This window comes from Pelophylax lessonae (assembly GCF_965119305.1).
Source record: "Pelophylax lessonae genome assembly, chromosome: 1".
Lineage (NCBI taxonomy): Eukaryota > Metazoa > Chordata > Amphibia > Anura > Ranidae > Pelophylax > Pelophylax lessonae.
Window position 1 is genome coordinate 776646106 of NC_138768.1, and position 15296 is coordinate 776661401.

At 38.2% G+C, this 15296-nt stretch overlaps 1 protein-coding gene across 2 annotated transcripts in view; it reads left to right on the forward strand.

The window, feature by feature from the left end:
- PPARGC1A (PPARG coactivator 1 alpha) overlaps nucleotides 1-14763 on the forward strand; it is a 153151-nt gene extending 138388 nt beyond the window's left edge. For both annotated transcript variants that reach the window (XM_082257307.1, XM_082257308.1), the window contains 5 exons: nucleotides 1621-1716; nucleotides 3017-3137; nucleotides 6957-7078; nucleotides 8485-8636; nucleotides 13566-14763. In XM_082257307.1, coding sequence (XP_082113433.1) covers nucleotides 1621-1716; nucleotides 3017-3137; nucleotides 6957-7078; nucleotides 8485-8636; nucleotides 13566-13669 — 595 coding nt within the window. In that variant the 3' untranslated portion in view covers nucleotides 13670-14763. The remainder of the gene's footprint in view (nucleotides 1-1620; nucleotides 1717-3016; nucleotides 3138-6956; nucleotides 7079-8484; nucleotides 8637-13565) is intronic.
- The last annotated feature ends 533 nt before the right edge of the window (nucleotides 14764-15296 follow it).

The following is a 15296-nucleotide window of genomic DNA, read 5'->3' on the forward strand; positions in this document are numbered from 1 at the left end:
TCCCCATCGGGGTCTTTGAGAGAAACAGAACCCTAACAAAAATATTAACATCTCCTTGCTCTATCCAAGGCTAATAAAATACAATTTTGTAGCAACTCTGTCTTATAGAATACGTGTGTGTGTGATACTCATATTATTCAACTGTATGACTCCTTAGGCAGGCTATACTGGTACATTGTGCAAAGTTCTTTCCCGCAACCAAGGGTTGCAAGAAAGAAATTTGCACGATTCACCTATCAACATGCACAGAGCTGACATGGGAATACCTCCTGCCGAGCCATTGTCTGTCCCCACCAGGGGTCGGGCAGGTGAAGCCGCCCCCGCTGGGAGAAGAAAGTGATTGTCGCTATAGCAGCCAATTGTGATAATCACAAGCAAATCCGTCAGGCTGGTTGTACTCGAGTTGATCGATCAATCAACTTGGTACTCGGTTCATATCTCGGCCAGTTCGGCAGGAATTCGAACCATGTATTTCACATGGGGTTGACTCTGTTTTGATCAGCATGGGATCTGTCTGCTGATCCCGTGCTGATCAGAGCAGAGCAGGTGGATGACAGGTCCATGTCTGCCCAGTTTCTGCAGAGCAGACATGGACCAAGCCTGCTCTGCTCTATGCTATCCGATTCAATCCACCTAAAGGGAGGGCAATGGAGACCCCCGACCAGATCAGACTGGAGGTAGACACCTGTAAACAGACACCGTCAGTCCATAGAAGTGAATGACAGGCAGACATAATTGGACCCTTCGTGTAAAGGAGCCTATAAGTGGCAATCAGACACATCAAATGTCTTATGGTGGTATGACAAATTATCTGTGGCTCATTGAATTTTCAGGTTTGGTCTTGTTGTGAGGTCATCAAATCATAAGAAAAACAGAAACAAAAGAAGCAAAAAGCCATAAATCTATTTCTCTACTTAAAAGTAGTTTGTAATATTTAGCATTTGTAACCATGGAGTCTGAAAATGCCTTTTACTTTTTGTTACATTATATCCAAAATATATGTAATTTAACTTAAAATATACTTTGATTTGCACAGATACTTTTTATGAACATTCTTAGAATGTAACCTGTTTTCATTTGTATTTTTGTTTTTTGAACCTTTTCGGCTTCACTTGAAGAAAGACAACCCTTGCAGTTGCTTGTGTTCAAGAGCTGCTACTACCATCAGAGTGAAAGCTACTCCTTAGTTATATACCTCCCCTCCTTAGGGACCTAAACTGGAGTTCTGGTTTGGGCCTTGCCCTAAAGATCAATAAGATAAGCAGACCTGTTCAACAGAGACATGCCGATATTTGGACTGTTGCAATTTTTGAATTGGGGTTCACCGGTTAAAAGAAATGCATTGTAATGTATTATCAGGTTGGGGAACAGCTACAAGCCAACAGAGAATCATTGAGTTCTCAAGAACCACATTATGTGCTGTTTGTTTTAGGTTTAAATCTGGGTCTGTGTCTTTGGCCACAATGGAACAGTGCTTTCCCAAATTATATACAAGACCTAATGAGCATTAACATTTCAGCAAATCCTTAAATACTGCATTTGTGCAAATACTACTGTTTGAGCTAAAACTTGAAACTCTGCGTGACCTACTGATATTCTGTTTGTTCTTCTTCACAAAAGGTCATGCTGCTGCTATGAAACCGATCATTGTAGACCCAACAAGTCTCCAGTCTGTGCACGATCACGGTCAAGATCACCATACAGTCGTAGGCCCAGGTAGGAAATACCATTGCCTTTGTATTTCAATATTCCTATCAACCAAGTTACGACCATATAATACCTGATGAGATGCTTGTAAGCATATTGTTGCATAGCATGTAATGGTGATCACTAGCCGTGTACTAAAAGGAATTGTGGAAAGCCTCTTTTTCCTAATTCCAGCTCTTTTAGCTGATTGTTACAGAAATGAAAGAACATTAGCTAAGCCTCTCTATATAACCACTTGAGCTCTGGAAGATTTAGACCCTTTCATGACCAGGCCATTTTTTGCTATTCGGCCCCGCACTACTTTAACTGCTTTGCAGGGAAAATAATCAAAGTGATTGTTCCCTCTGTACAGAGCCCTGTGTTGATTGTCAACACAGGGCTCTTGGCTGTTACACAACTGATCAGAAGGTCCTGGCCATGAATCATTGGCTGTGATCTGCTGACAGACTCCCACTGTGTCAAATCACAGAGCAGTAGGCAGGCAGGGGCATTCACACCCAAAATGTAGAGCGGGGGTCTCCAAACTTTTCAAACAAATTTTATTGTCCTTCAAACTTTAGGGGGGCTGGATTATGGCCAGCGGGGGTGAAAGTTGTCCCGGGCCCAGTAACGGTGAGAATAAACATGGCCTCAAGGTTTGTGGTTAGTAGGAGGAGTAGTAGTATCCCATGATTGGTATTAGAGAGAGGAATAGTACCCCATCATTAATATCAGTAGAAAAAGCAGTGCCCCATTGTTGGTGTCAATGTCCCACCATTGATAGTATTGGGAGTAAAAATGACCCATCATTAGTTTCAGTGGCAGGAATTATTCCCAACTGTTGGTGTCAGGGAAAGGAAAAGTACCTAATATCATTTGGGTGAAAAGTGCCCCAAGGGCTGCAGTTTGGAGACCACTGTTGTAGAGGAGTAACCTTTACAGTGTCAGGTGCTGGCATCCAAACTAAAGCCTGGTACACACCAGCGGGTTGAACAAAAAAAGGAAAAATTGTCAGCTTCGGTCGGAGCCGCTGTACTAACAGTCCGACATTAGTACAGCAATCTCCTTTGCTGAGCTGTTGTGTTCTGACAAGGGGATGGCCCTCCTTCCAGAACACTTTGGTCAGGGCTCTCAGCCTTTGGCTTTTCCAAAGCAATAAAAAAAAGCAGTGCAGCCAGTTTTTGTCAGACGTGCCTGCTGGAAAACCAGCAGCTGAACAAGTCAGTCACTGGGTTTTTTTTATTGCAAGGAAAAGCAATATATACCATACCAATACATAGGAGTGCTGATGTGCTGTATTTAGTGGTTAACTTGTGGTGTTACTATACAGATACGACAGTTATGAGGAATACCAACATGAGCGGCTGAAGAGGGAGGAGTACCGCAAGGAGTATGAGAAACGTGAATCAGAGCGAGCCAAACAAAGGGAGCGGCAAAGGCAAAAAGCAGTTGTAAGCAAATGACCAAACTTATCTGTTATCTTATGTGTTTGAATTAGTAACCTGATGTATTGGACTTGACATGACAGAAAAGGTAGCATTCAATGAGACTCAACTCATGCTTTATATATATATATATATATATATATATGTAAACATTAACAAAAGATTCAAGCATGGTAGCAGTCAAATTGAACAGATTACACTTTGGCACAATATTCTTTACTTCTGTGTTTTGTTTTTTATAGCACACAAATAACCCCCAAGGCTTTTGTTCCATGTTGCTAAAGTAGCTTTATAAAGCTCAGTTTTAAAGAGTATCTAAACCCAAAAGCAAAAAAAAAAAATGATATATTGCAGCCTAGTTATACTTAGATGTAGTAGCTGTATTTGTTTTCTTTTTTTTCACCTGGTGATCCTGGCAGTAACACACTTCATATATTAGGGTCTGTCCACTTTGAATGGAGGAGTACCATAGCCACCCTTGGACAACAGCATTGTTAGATGAGAGGGTAGTGTTAAATGCACTAGCAGATTTAAATGGACTTGACAACTAAATTAAAGTCGAAATCCAGCTATCACTTTTTAAACAGTTACACCAACAGTTTTTTTTCCTTTTGGGATACACATTTTTCATAAATGAATAAAATCTAACAATTGTAAGCACTCCTGGCAGTGTTAAATGGATTGTCCTAACCTTCTAACTGCCACATTTAAAGGAAAGTTTGTTCTGTGAAAGGAAGTTAAAAAATATCACTTAGTGGCCAGGTGAACAGATGAAAAATAAAACAAAAAGACTTAAAAAAAAAAAGAAAAAAAGAAAATAAACCTACAGTAGCCACCACATTTAAGGATTTGTAAGCTGCGAAAGATTATTTTTTTGGGTTTAAATACACTTTGGGGGTGTGCATGGTAGCCAATTAAGCTTTGGCAAAAAAAAAAAAGCTGGAAACTGATTGGTTTCTGTGCAGAGCTGCACCAGATTTTGCGCTCTCCAGTTTTAGTAAATCAACCCTTCAAGTATTTTGGGACTACAGGGCAGAAAATTAGCTTTTTTTTTAAAAAAAGAAAAAAAATCTGTTGCAACACCATCATTTTAAAGCATACCTGTAATGAACTAAAGCTAATTTAAATGATTATAATAATAAATCTATCCAAAGGTTCCTGCACATAGGGATCTTGGGAAGCACATTGGATGCTATGCAAAATTGAGGTTTGTGCTTGGTCATACCCCTTCCAACTCCTGCACTTTGCTGTTGGTCAGTGAAGTGCAGGGGGGGAAAGGGGAAACTAATCACTGTTGAGAGGTGAAGGTAACATTTGCATATTAGAGCTCCTCCAATTTTAAGGCTCCCTGGAAAATCTAAACAGAACTCCAATAATGGAACTCATTTTCTAAAACTGGAGAGTACAAATCTGGTGCAGCTCTGCATGGAAACCAGTTTTAATCTTCAGCTTGCTCAATATAAGCTTTGACACGAAGACCTGGAAGGTGATTGGTTTCTATGCAGAGCTGCACCAGAATTTGCTCTTTCCAGTTTTAGTAAATCAACCCCAATGCCTGTCTGGGTCTATAGCTCTCTGGGTGTCGAAGAAAGTCATATGTTAGGTGATCTCATCTTATTCTTATAGTAGTTAGTTCAATTATGTTTAGTTGACCACAGATTTGCTTTAAATCTCTTCGCTTATTATTTAAACTGATTTGAAATTTATGTTTACTAGTCCCTTCATTGTTATTGTTGTCTGTGATCACATCATGGTTAAAATATGGCATCCCATTGTGCATGTGTTTAATGTGAAAACACGGATAAACGCCAACTGAATATAAACAACATTATCGCTGCTGAATACTAAAGTAAGAACTCAGTGAAGCTGAAGCTTCATTCAGTATGCTGCTAAGTCCACACACTGCTCAGAGGTTCAAGGCCAGAGAGGGTGACATATGTGTCTGAGCAGGTGCTGAAGGACAGTGCTATAAAACATATGCATGGTATAGATTTCCATGAGTTGCTTCGTAGTGATGGCTTCATAACTCACCCAGGGTCAATACAGATAAATCACTGGCTTGCTGTTTATTACAGAGAAGGTTGTAGGTAGCAGTGAGGTCACCGAGTGTCAGTTCAGGCAAATGGCTAAGAATTTTATCAATGGCTCTGATGTATGTTATTATTATCTTCTAAACTACGGTGGACTTACAATTTGAAAGCCAGATAAATGCAATATAAGAGGAGTTCATATAGCTAGTTGAACATTGCAGTTGAAAAAAACGAGCACAATAAGTATCATAGCTACTATCAGGGTCCTAAGAGCAAGAAAAGAGGTGTGCTATCGATGTGTTAGATGACATGATCTTCTGTGCCAAAATGACTTCATAATGACTACCAGCTACAGCTCCACAGGCAATTTTTAATCTAGCAACTGCGCGACTAAAATCTCATGCAATCGATTGTTTCAGAGTTGCATCACATTAGCTTTTGCGAGAGCTCCTACACAAGAGATATGCAATTACATAGTTGGGCAATCGATGCTTCACTATCGCACAGTGCATGTCTTATCAAAGGTTTAACCTATTAATCTCCTCCATAGACTCGATAGGCAGTCAAAGGTTTTTCACTCAACAAGATTCTTGAGTGTTTTTTCCTATTTTAGGCATACCTCTGAGATACGACTAGTCTCAATGCAATTTTCTGCAGTGACGTATATTAGGGACATTTTCTAAACTCACAGAAATTAGAAATCACCCACGTAGCCCAAGCCTACTGGTAACCATATATGGCAATGTTTTAAAAAAATTTCCATCACCTAACCAGTCTGTTGTTGGTCTTAATGAATGGCACCACAATGTGGTTTGAGTGTTAACAAGCATAACACGTGGTAGAACAAGCTTTATCACATTGCATAAATGGGCCCTAAAAGTTTAACACAAAGAGTAGTGGTCTGCAGTAGCACCAAGCACAGATCATCTTTTAGTTGTATGTCTAGGCTTGCCTCATAAAAAACAGTAATGTTCTTTGTATTGTATTGTTAAATGAGACCGTATAACTTCTGTTCATAAATTGAATCTCTGCAAAGGGATCTTAATCAGTCTTCATTCATATTTTATAGCTTTTCTTTTCAGAATTTTAAGAAGGGAAAGTTTGATCGACACATATTAGTTGAATCTATATGCCTGATGACCACTTGTTATGTTAGTTTATTATGCATGCTGTATTAAGTTGTCTTTAAGAGATAAGGATTGGGCTTTTAGTCTTAAGGTAGGATCTTGGATTCTTTGCCATTTGCTGTATGTAGGTATAAGATCTGTTATTAGGAATCCCACAGATCTGGACCCAGGGTGGCCTTCTAGGGGAAAACTCTCGTACATAGAACCAGCATAATTTGTAGACAAATGCAGGTCCATTCCACAACAGTCAACTGTTCATGCGTTGTTACTTTAAAGGCAGAAGCTTTTGCTTCTGTGGCCCATTCTTTATGGTCTGATCATGTGATATTGTCATATATAACATTCATCAATGTTTTTATGACAGACAAACTTTTTCTTTTAGGGAACTTTAAAAATATGCAAATAAAGTCTTTTATAGACTTGATTTTGGCCAAGACGGTGATTATAATTTAAATGCTACACTTACCATTCCAAATCCACTTAAAACATTAAAGTGAAATTGCCCTTTAAGGTTTCTTCAATATAAGAAAAGGTTTTTACGTTGGTCAGGAGACTTGGTAAAATGAATGAATAGTAATACACGCTGATCCTCCTCCTAATGATCTTTTTGTACATATTAATATATGGACTAATATACTTCATATAGCTTTTTATTATTTTTGCTGTAGGAGGAACATAGAGTTCTCTATGTCGGTAAGATGAGAACGAACATGACCCGCAGTGAACTGCGAGCCCGTTTTGAAGTTTTTGGTGAAATTGAAGAATGTACAGTGAATCTGCGGGACGACGGGTAAGAGTCTGCAATACATTTTTAAATAAGAACATTTTGAAGATAATCAACAACCAGTAACTGTTATATGAGTAACTGAGTATAAAATGTTCACATTTACATTCTGGGGCAGCACCACAGTCCAGAACATTGTGGAAGGCAGAGCCATTTTGGAAAGCATAAGACATGTTTAATCATCTGCACCACCCTCATTCCACAGGAATGCAGATATTCTGCAGGCTGAGTCTTGATCCATACCGAACCCTTCCTTTAAGTATAACTGAAATATGTTGGCTGTTCCTTTTTTTATTAGTCCTGTCTTGTCTTCATGTCTTCAAGTTGTGCTCCATGCAGCTAGGAAGCAATTGTGCATATAAAGCAAAATGCATCCTGTCTCCAAAATCACATTCAGGCCACAGTATTTACTAAAATAATCACATGACACAAGGGGCATTCAGATGTGAATGGAGGCACAAACGCCTAGTGTATTACCTTTCGACACCTTTAAAAAGTTTATCAAAAAGCCAAAAACATACTCACAAACATGAAGAATAAAATTGCATATCCATATCAACCACTATGCAGAGGAGGACACATCCCTGTACATGGACCGCTAAAGTGTTTCAAAGACATGCTCCCTTCCGCAGAGCTCATGTTCATATTTGTGAATATGTTTTTGGCTTTTTAATAAACTTTTAAAAAGGTGTTGAAAGGTAATGCACTGGTCGTTTGCGCCTTCCTTTTTGTTTGCTTTCATTGTTTCGAGTTTCCCCACTCAAGGAGAGCAGCACGCCTAAAATTCCTAACAGAGTGAGCGCTTGGGTTATATAGACGTTTGGGGCATTCAGATGTGCCTAGGGTAGCATGATACTGTATCTATAGAAGGCACTGCTTATAATGTATGAAATGCAATAAGTCTTTGGCCTCATGCACACAGGTGTATGAATTTATGCTGCCAGGAGTTGCAGAAAACAATGCCTGTAAATGCCTCTAATGTCACATTTTTTTTTCATCTGCATTTAGTGTTTCGGATTTTAGTGCCTGCGTATAATGTTTGGAAGTGTTTGAGCATAAACTCATCTTATTTGCTAGAATATTCATGTGTTCGAGCCACTAGAATAAATTAACACGTATAAGTCCGCATCTATATACAGAAAAAATGTGCCTTTTTTATGCTTCTGAACTCTAAAAGGTGCAGATACGCAAAATAATGGCTGCATGTGCATGGGCACATTAGGTAACATGCAGGTGCGTGCAGAGGTGGAAAAAAAGAAAAGTCAACCTGAAAATTAAGTTTTTTGCGTCCGTGTGCATGATGCCTTAGCAACAAATCAGATGACATTTCAGTTTAGTAAGGTCAATTGATTAACTTTGCTCTTTGTGAGTTTTAACTTTGTTACATATGGTATTTCCTTTCTTCATTGCAGAGACTGTTATGGTTTCATCACCTACCGCTACACCTGTGATGCATTTGCTGCTCTTGAAAATGGATACACTCTGCGCAGGTCAAATGAACACGACTTCGAGCTATGCTTTTGCGAACGAAAGCAGTTTTGCAAGTCCAACTATGCAGATTTAGGTAAGAATCCCAGATTGTCATTAATGGTCTTATTTAGACAGCAATGCAGTGAGCAAATAACATTAGCCCATATCATTTAATCAGAATTTTGTTTGAGGATAACCAATACAAGGTGATTGCTTTTTGCTTGCTCTTAGTACAACCCTTTGCTCCTTTCACTGTTACATTAAAAAGTCTGCATACATACTTACAGTGTGTTCTGTGTGATCTTGCTGTGGCATATTGCTGCATTGCAGATTCTCCTTCAGTTTTTTATCTTTACATTTTTTTGTCAAAGGGTATTTTGGGAGGTAAAGTATTTGCCCTCTTGGGGATTGTGAACAATTTTGGTCAGGTTGTAGGTTGGACATCCATGTTGGTTAAGCCATTATATGTGATTGGGAAGGGGGCACTGATACTAAGGGACATGTGCTTGTTTTTTTGGGGGGCTAGCAGTAATGGCAGTCCATGCTCCATGTCGTTTTGCCATTGTTTTTAAGGTGGGCCACTGTGGTTAGCATTTGGCACATTGGCATTGGTCTGTTCATATATTGTGTTTTTGATTAACACATTTGGGAGGGTTGCACACTGAGGACTTTTATATTCAAAATCCTTTTAATGATCATTTATAAAGCTACTTCATATGCAGGGATATCTAAACGATATCTAAAATATATATATATTTTTTGTATTATGCAGGGATATCTAAACGATATCTAAAGTATTTTTTTTTTTTTGTATTATAGGTAGTGTAGAGCAGGGCTCTCCAAACTGCGGCTCGCAGGCCGAAAGTGGCCCTTTGCGTGCCTTTATCCAGCCCTTGGGGCACTCTTCCTTCCACTGACACAAGAGACGGGGAACTTATTCTCCCACTGACACCAATTATGGAACACTATTTCTTCCACTGACACCGAAGATGTCATTTTTTTTTCTCCCACCAATGCCAGGGAATTTTCTCCTCCTACAGTCTGCCCCCCCCCCCCCATAAAGCTTGTAGGACAGTAAACTGACTCTTTGTTTTAAAAGTTAGAGTAGAGAATGATTAAAACCCATGTCTGGTGGGACACTGATGAGATTTCCCTTCACTTTCTGCCCTATAGCCTTAACAGGAAGTGAGAGGAAATCGATCTAAAGCGAGGGAAGTCCCCACTTAGATGTCACCAAGGCAGATGTTGAGATTAAAAAAGTTCCCTTTATCTCTTATTCTGGTAGCAACACAATCTTTTGCATTTCCCTCACTTTCAGTCCCATCAATAGAGAGGATCTCCAAAGTGGGGAGAAAGACATAAAAAAAATGGACAGGTGGCCTAAACACTTTAATGCCGAACTTAGGTTTGGTTTTAGGTACATTGTTTTTTTTTTTTTTTTGGTGCAATAATGCAGTTGAAGGTGGCCACAATATTTGGCCAATATAACAAAACAAATATAATGGTATTATTTATTGTGATATAATTAAATGATGAACTGGTGGTACTGGGTCTAGTGGTAAGGACTAAGCCATCTGTTTTAGATTGTTTTTGATACACTTTATTATTGTTTCCCAAATCGGTTGTTCCATAACTCATGTTCAGTACAACTGCCAATGATACAAATAGAGGGAAAGTTTATGGAGCAGTCTTCTGGGTTCTATAAGTAGAGAAAAGATTGATATGTACACTAACCAATGATATGTGAGTGGCTCAAGAGCTATTGGATTTAACCATATTGCAATCTTGCCAAATCCTTGGTGCAGGTCAGTGGTCTTTTGGGTATGAAGACAAGCTAAAGAGATGTCAGATAAAAGCAAAAAAATAAATGTGTGTTCTGAAAGACACAAACCTGCTGAAACCTATAGCTTGCTAATTTTTTATGTGTTGCCTCAGTTTTATTTACCTGTATTTTTTTCGATACATTGTATCTTTGTAAGAAGCCTCTTCTGCTCATTGAGAGCTCAGCCGTGCATGCAGTAGAAGATTTATTTTCTGTTTACTTGTTGTCGGATTGAAATAGAAGCAACATGGCGGGCTCTCAGGGTCTATCTTATTTAACACCTCCATAATGTAGAGGAGCTTAGAGCTGGATAGTAAACACAGCTGTTTGAATAACAGGACTCTGGTTAGTTGGCTTTAATCAACTCAAACAAAATAACGATGCCCAGGAGAGACATGGGAAAATAAAGGAAATGCCAGTGCAAGTATATTGTTATTTATTTAGCATTTACGTGACTGCTCCACATTTGAGGCTGTTCATTTTATTGCATTCATTTTTTTTCACATTTCTGTTATTTAATTTAGAGGATTAGATCGCTCAGAAGTTTGATTTATGTATTCAACTTAATTTACCAAAGGCGTAGAGACTGTTCACTTTGCAAAATGAATGCTCAGGTTAGCTCAGTAATAAGGGAAATCTGCATTTACCCTAAGCATTCAATAATGTGGAAGAAAAAAAAAATGCTTTATGTTTTTTTCCTTGCCCTTGATTGGGTTAAAAATGGAAATCACTTTGCCTTATTTACTAAGCTAAGTGAATCTTCTCTCCCCTTTTAGTACATTATCCATGCTGAGTTACAATAACATGGGAACCTTTTATTTATTTATTTGGGGGGGGGGGGGGGGCGCGTTTAAATGATGATGTCAGGTTGGCTGGAAAATGTTATTAGTTTGATTCTGGGCAGCAGTTGTTTGGTGCAATGTTTGTTTTTTATGTAGGGAATGGGGAGAGATGGGGTAGTTCTAGCATTTTCTGAGGAGAACTCAGCACGGGGAACCTCCATGTATCTGTCATGACAGATTTCCTTTAAAGAGACAGAGCAGGATACCGGTGTCAGAGTGTCCCACATTTGTATTTGTTGCTTGCACATTCCTTGCACATGTGTGTGTTCTGTCACAATTTTGCTGGCCACATTATTATTATTAATACTTTTATTATTATAAATATTATTTCATACCACTTATGATGTCATGAAATTGGTGGAACGTGTTTTTTTCTGTTTTTTTTGGGCGTAGATTACATTTGTGATCTAGTAAACAAATGCTTTGCTCCTAAAAGACACAATTTTGGTGAGGAAGAGTTGCAGGGTCCTCAAAAAATCTGATTTCCTTCCCTACCTATAGATTATGGAGAGTGTGTTGAGGGCAACAAAAGACATTGAAAGTAAACTACATGATAAAAGAGATTTGTCTATTTTTTTCCCTACCACTTTTTTCTCCCCTCTATTCTTTTCTTCCTTTACTTCTCTCCTGCTATCTTTCCCTCACCTTTCCTTTTTTTGTCCCCTTCACCTGAACCCTTCTCCGATTCCTGTCATTAGTTTCATCTTTACCCACTGGCTTTCCACATATCTATGTCACTCCTTAATTTAATCAGAACACTGAGCATGCTACTCGCTGGGTATAGGTGAGATCACTGGATATACTCTCCTTTCCCTAGCTATATATATATATATATATATATATATATATATATATATATATTTATATATATACACAGTGCTTTAAGTGGGGCGGTATGCACTGGAACTCAGTACCGCCACTTCCAAATATGGCTCTTGAGCATACCGCCACCTCTCCGTGTGCCTTAGTGTACCAGTACGCTCATTTTGGACATCTGCGCCCTCAATTGCCCCCCCCCCCCCCAAGAATATTTCCCACTCCAGAACCAGGCCAGTCACCACCAGTGAGTCCCCCTGCTCCGGAGTCCCAGCCCAAGCCAGGGGGGGGTGCTCTAAGGGGACCCTGATGTGGGGTGGGCGACAACATTTATAGGCTATAATAGAGTACCGGCACCTCTATTGGGCCACTTAAAGCACTGTATGTATATATATATATATATATATATATATATATATATATATATATATATATATATATATATATTTTTTTTTTTTTTTTACCACCACCCATGGAAAGCATGTTACCACACTGACTTTTCTTTAGACTTTGGCTCCAGCTGTCAGAGTTAAACATGAATATTGTTTTTAAATTTATTCCAGGGTTCTATGATTCAAAAAACTCTTGATTTTTTTTTTTTTTGTCATTTATAGCAAGTATGTACTGTTACCTTACAAAATCTGGCCATTTAGTATTCCATTTATTTCAAATTAAAATTAGTAAAGAGCATTGTAAAAGAAGGGATCTGGAGGAAAGATGATCCCAATGTGTTACCCTTTATGTTTCTCATTGCAAGTTTCAAACAGATTAGGGTTGACTAGAAGCATATAAGTATGAGTAGAGTCACGGGATCAGTGTGAGATTTGAAGGTAAAATAAAACATAACTTTCATTAGTTAGAGATTTGTGTGCATGCTGCAGATTTCATTGATAAAACCAATTAAATGATTCCCTGTATACTTTCAAGACATGTCATATGTTTCGGAGTATTATGTTAGTAAAACTGAACCTGCAAGTGATGTTACTGTTATGGAACTTCTATACAGCTTAACACAGGTGCCCCCTCCCTTTTTTCCCTATTTGCCCCCTCTCTTCACCCTGCTCATTAAATTCTTATAAAAAAATGTAGCCTTTACTGCTTTATCAGCTTTGGGCCAGGCAGCGTTTTCCTCTCATTGACACCTGGGACCTCTGCATCTGCACAGATGTCACCTATAAATGATAAAGACATTCACTAAGTAGGGGGATGTGTAGGTTGTTCTTTTTTCAGGATGGCTCATGCTTAGTACTTAGGGAACTTGTCTCTTGTGTGTGTCTATCATTCCCCCCCCCTTCCGGGGAATTGACGATCTTTAGAGCCCTGGATCCAATAAATAATCATAAGCTTTTGAGATATTTTGGTTCTTCATAGATTCCATCAAGGCCTCCTTTGCACCCCCATAACAAAGTATTTTTTCAGTGTTTTTCCTTTCAGCTTTTTTTTTGTAAAACTTTTTATTGGAAATTGTGAACATACACATGAAAAAATATTCCTTTCAGCTTTTTACTTATTTATGTTTTTTTTTTTTTTGTTGTTACTTTAGATTCAAATTCAGATGACTTCGATCCTGCTTCCACCAAAAGCAAATATGACTCCATGGATTTTGACAGTTTGCTTAAAGAGGCACAAAGGAGCCTGCGTAGGTAACATGCATGTCTACCACACCCAATGGAATGATGGAGAATACCTCACAGACTTGTTGTCCTCCAATAAGAGACTCTTGAAAGTCAACCCTAGGAATTTCTCCTACTTTACACTCTCCATTTCTCAATGGTTTACATGAACACAGCTGCTGAAGACTAAAGAGGCAATGTGATTGTCAGACAAACACACATACCTTTATGGGTGTCAGATAATTCCTCACACTTCATGGATGTCACAGTTGTACTGCTCGAACAGAGACGGTATGCTTCTCATTAGAAGCAAAAGTGCCAGCCATCTGCTAAATCTCCTCATGTTAATTTAAGGAAAAACTGATTCATTTGGAATAAATAAAATCAAGGAATTGCTATGTATTGTAATGAAAGTGAAGGAATTTTTCAAGGAAATCGGAGGAATCGTATGCTGCTGATGCTCAACCCCAATGCAATCTTCACTTTTGTCTGATTTCAATCATTGTCCTGATGAAAAAAAAAAATATTGCAATATAGATGACGCCTTAGTAACTTTTTTTTATTGGGAAACTGGTGAAGAAATTAAGGAAGCAGATTTTTTGTAGTATCCGTGAGTCTCTGTATTTCTGTCTTTTACTTCAGTCTTTTGGTTCTGACACCCGTGCAATTTACATCGATGTTGATGCTCAACATCAGAAGCCTTGTAAATGGTCAAATTCACAGCTTGTTCAGCAATGTATAAATATATAAATATATATATTTATATATATAAATATATATATATATATTTATTATACACACTATTTTCTGATGAGTGGATGTGGTGTTACATAATAAACTGAATTGAGTGAAACTTTCTGAAATTGTGTCCAGGTAGTTTGTACCATTGTAATATTATGTACTAGTCAAGTATTTACAGATGTCACCCGTTATTCTGCCAGAGAAGGGAGCGCAAGCCCACTTTGCCTTGCCCCCATCCCAGGCAGAGGAGCGGTTTGACTGAGTATTTTTATTTTGTGTACATAGAGTATGACAATGTCCTTTATTTGTTACCGCTATGCACTGTAAATGCAGCCTTCTTTTAAATATGGGAATTGTTTTTTTCTTAATAAAAAAAAAAAAATTAAAGATATTCAAAAATGTAAACTGTACAAAGTGAAATACCAGTTGTATACTAATATATTTAGGATCTGACTTTATGCTTATATATATTTGATTGTAAAAATGAACATAAAATTACAGTGTGTGAGTGCGCATTTATTTTATTTTATTTTGGTTGGGTACACAATTATTGCTTTAAGCACACTTTTTTCTGGTGAGCTTCCATTTTTTTGTTTGAAAAACAATTTTATTGGCCTTAAAGGCTTGATTGATATGATATCATGTTGCTTTGTCTCCTTTAATATGGGTGTTCTATAAAAGCGAAGAGAAAGAAAGCGGAGGTGTCCTCTATAGCAACCTGATTCTAGCTGTCATAATTTTATTTGTTAAATAAACCAAGCTTCTGATTGACAGCTTTGAATCTGATTGGTTGATTGCCCAACGTCTCCACTTTCCTTTTTTCCCACTGTTGTAGAATGTCTTTATCTGCAGTAATACTTTCTCAGTAAATCCACCTCAAGATTTGCCATATAGGAGGTCTTTTCTGTAATAATTACTGT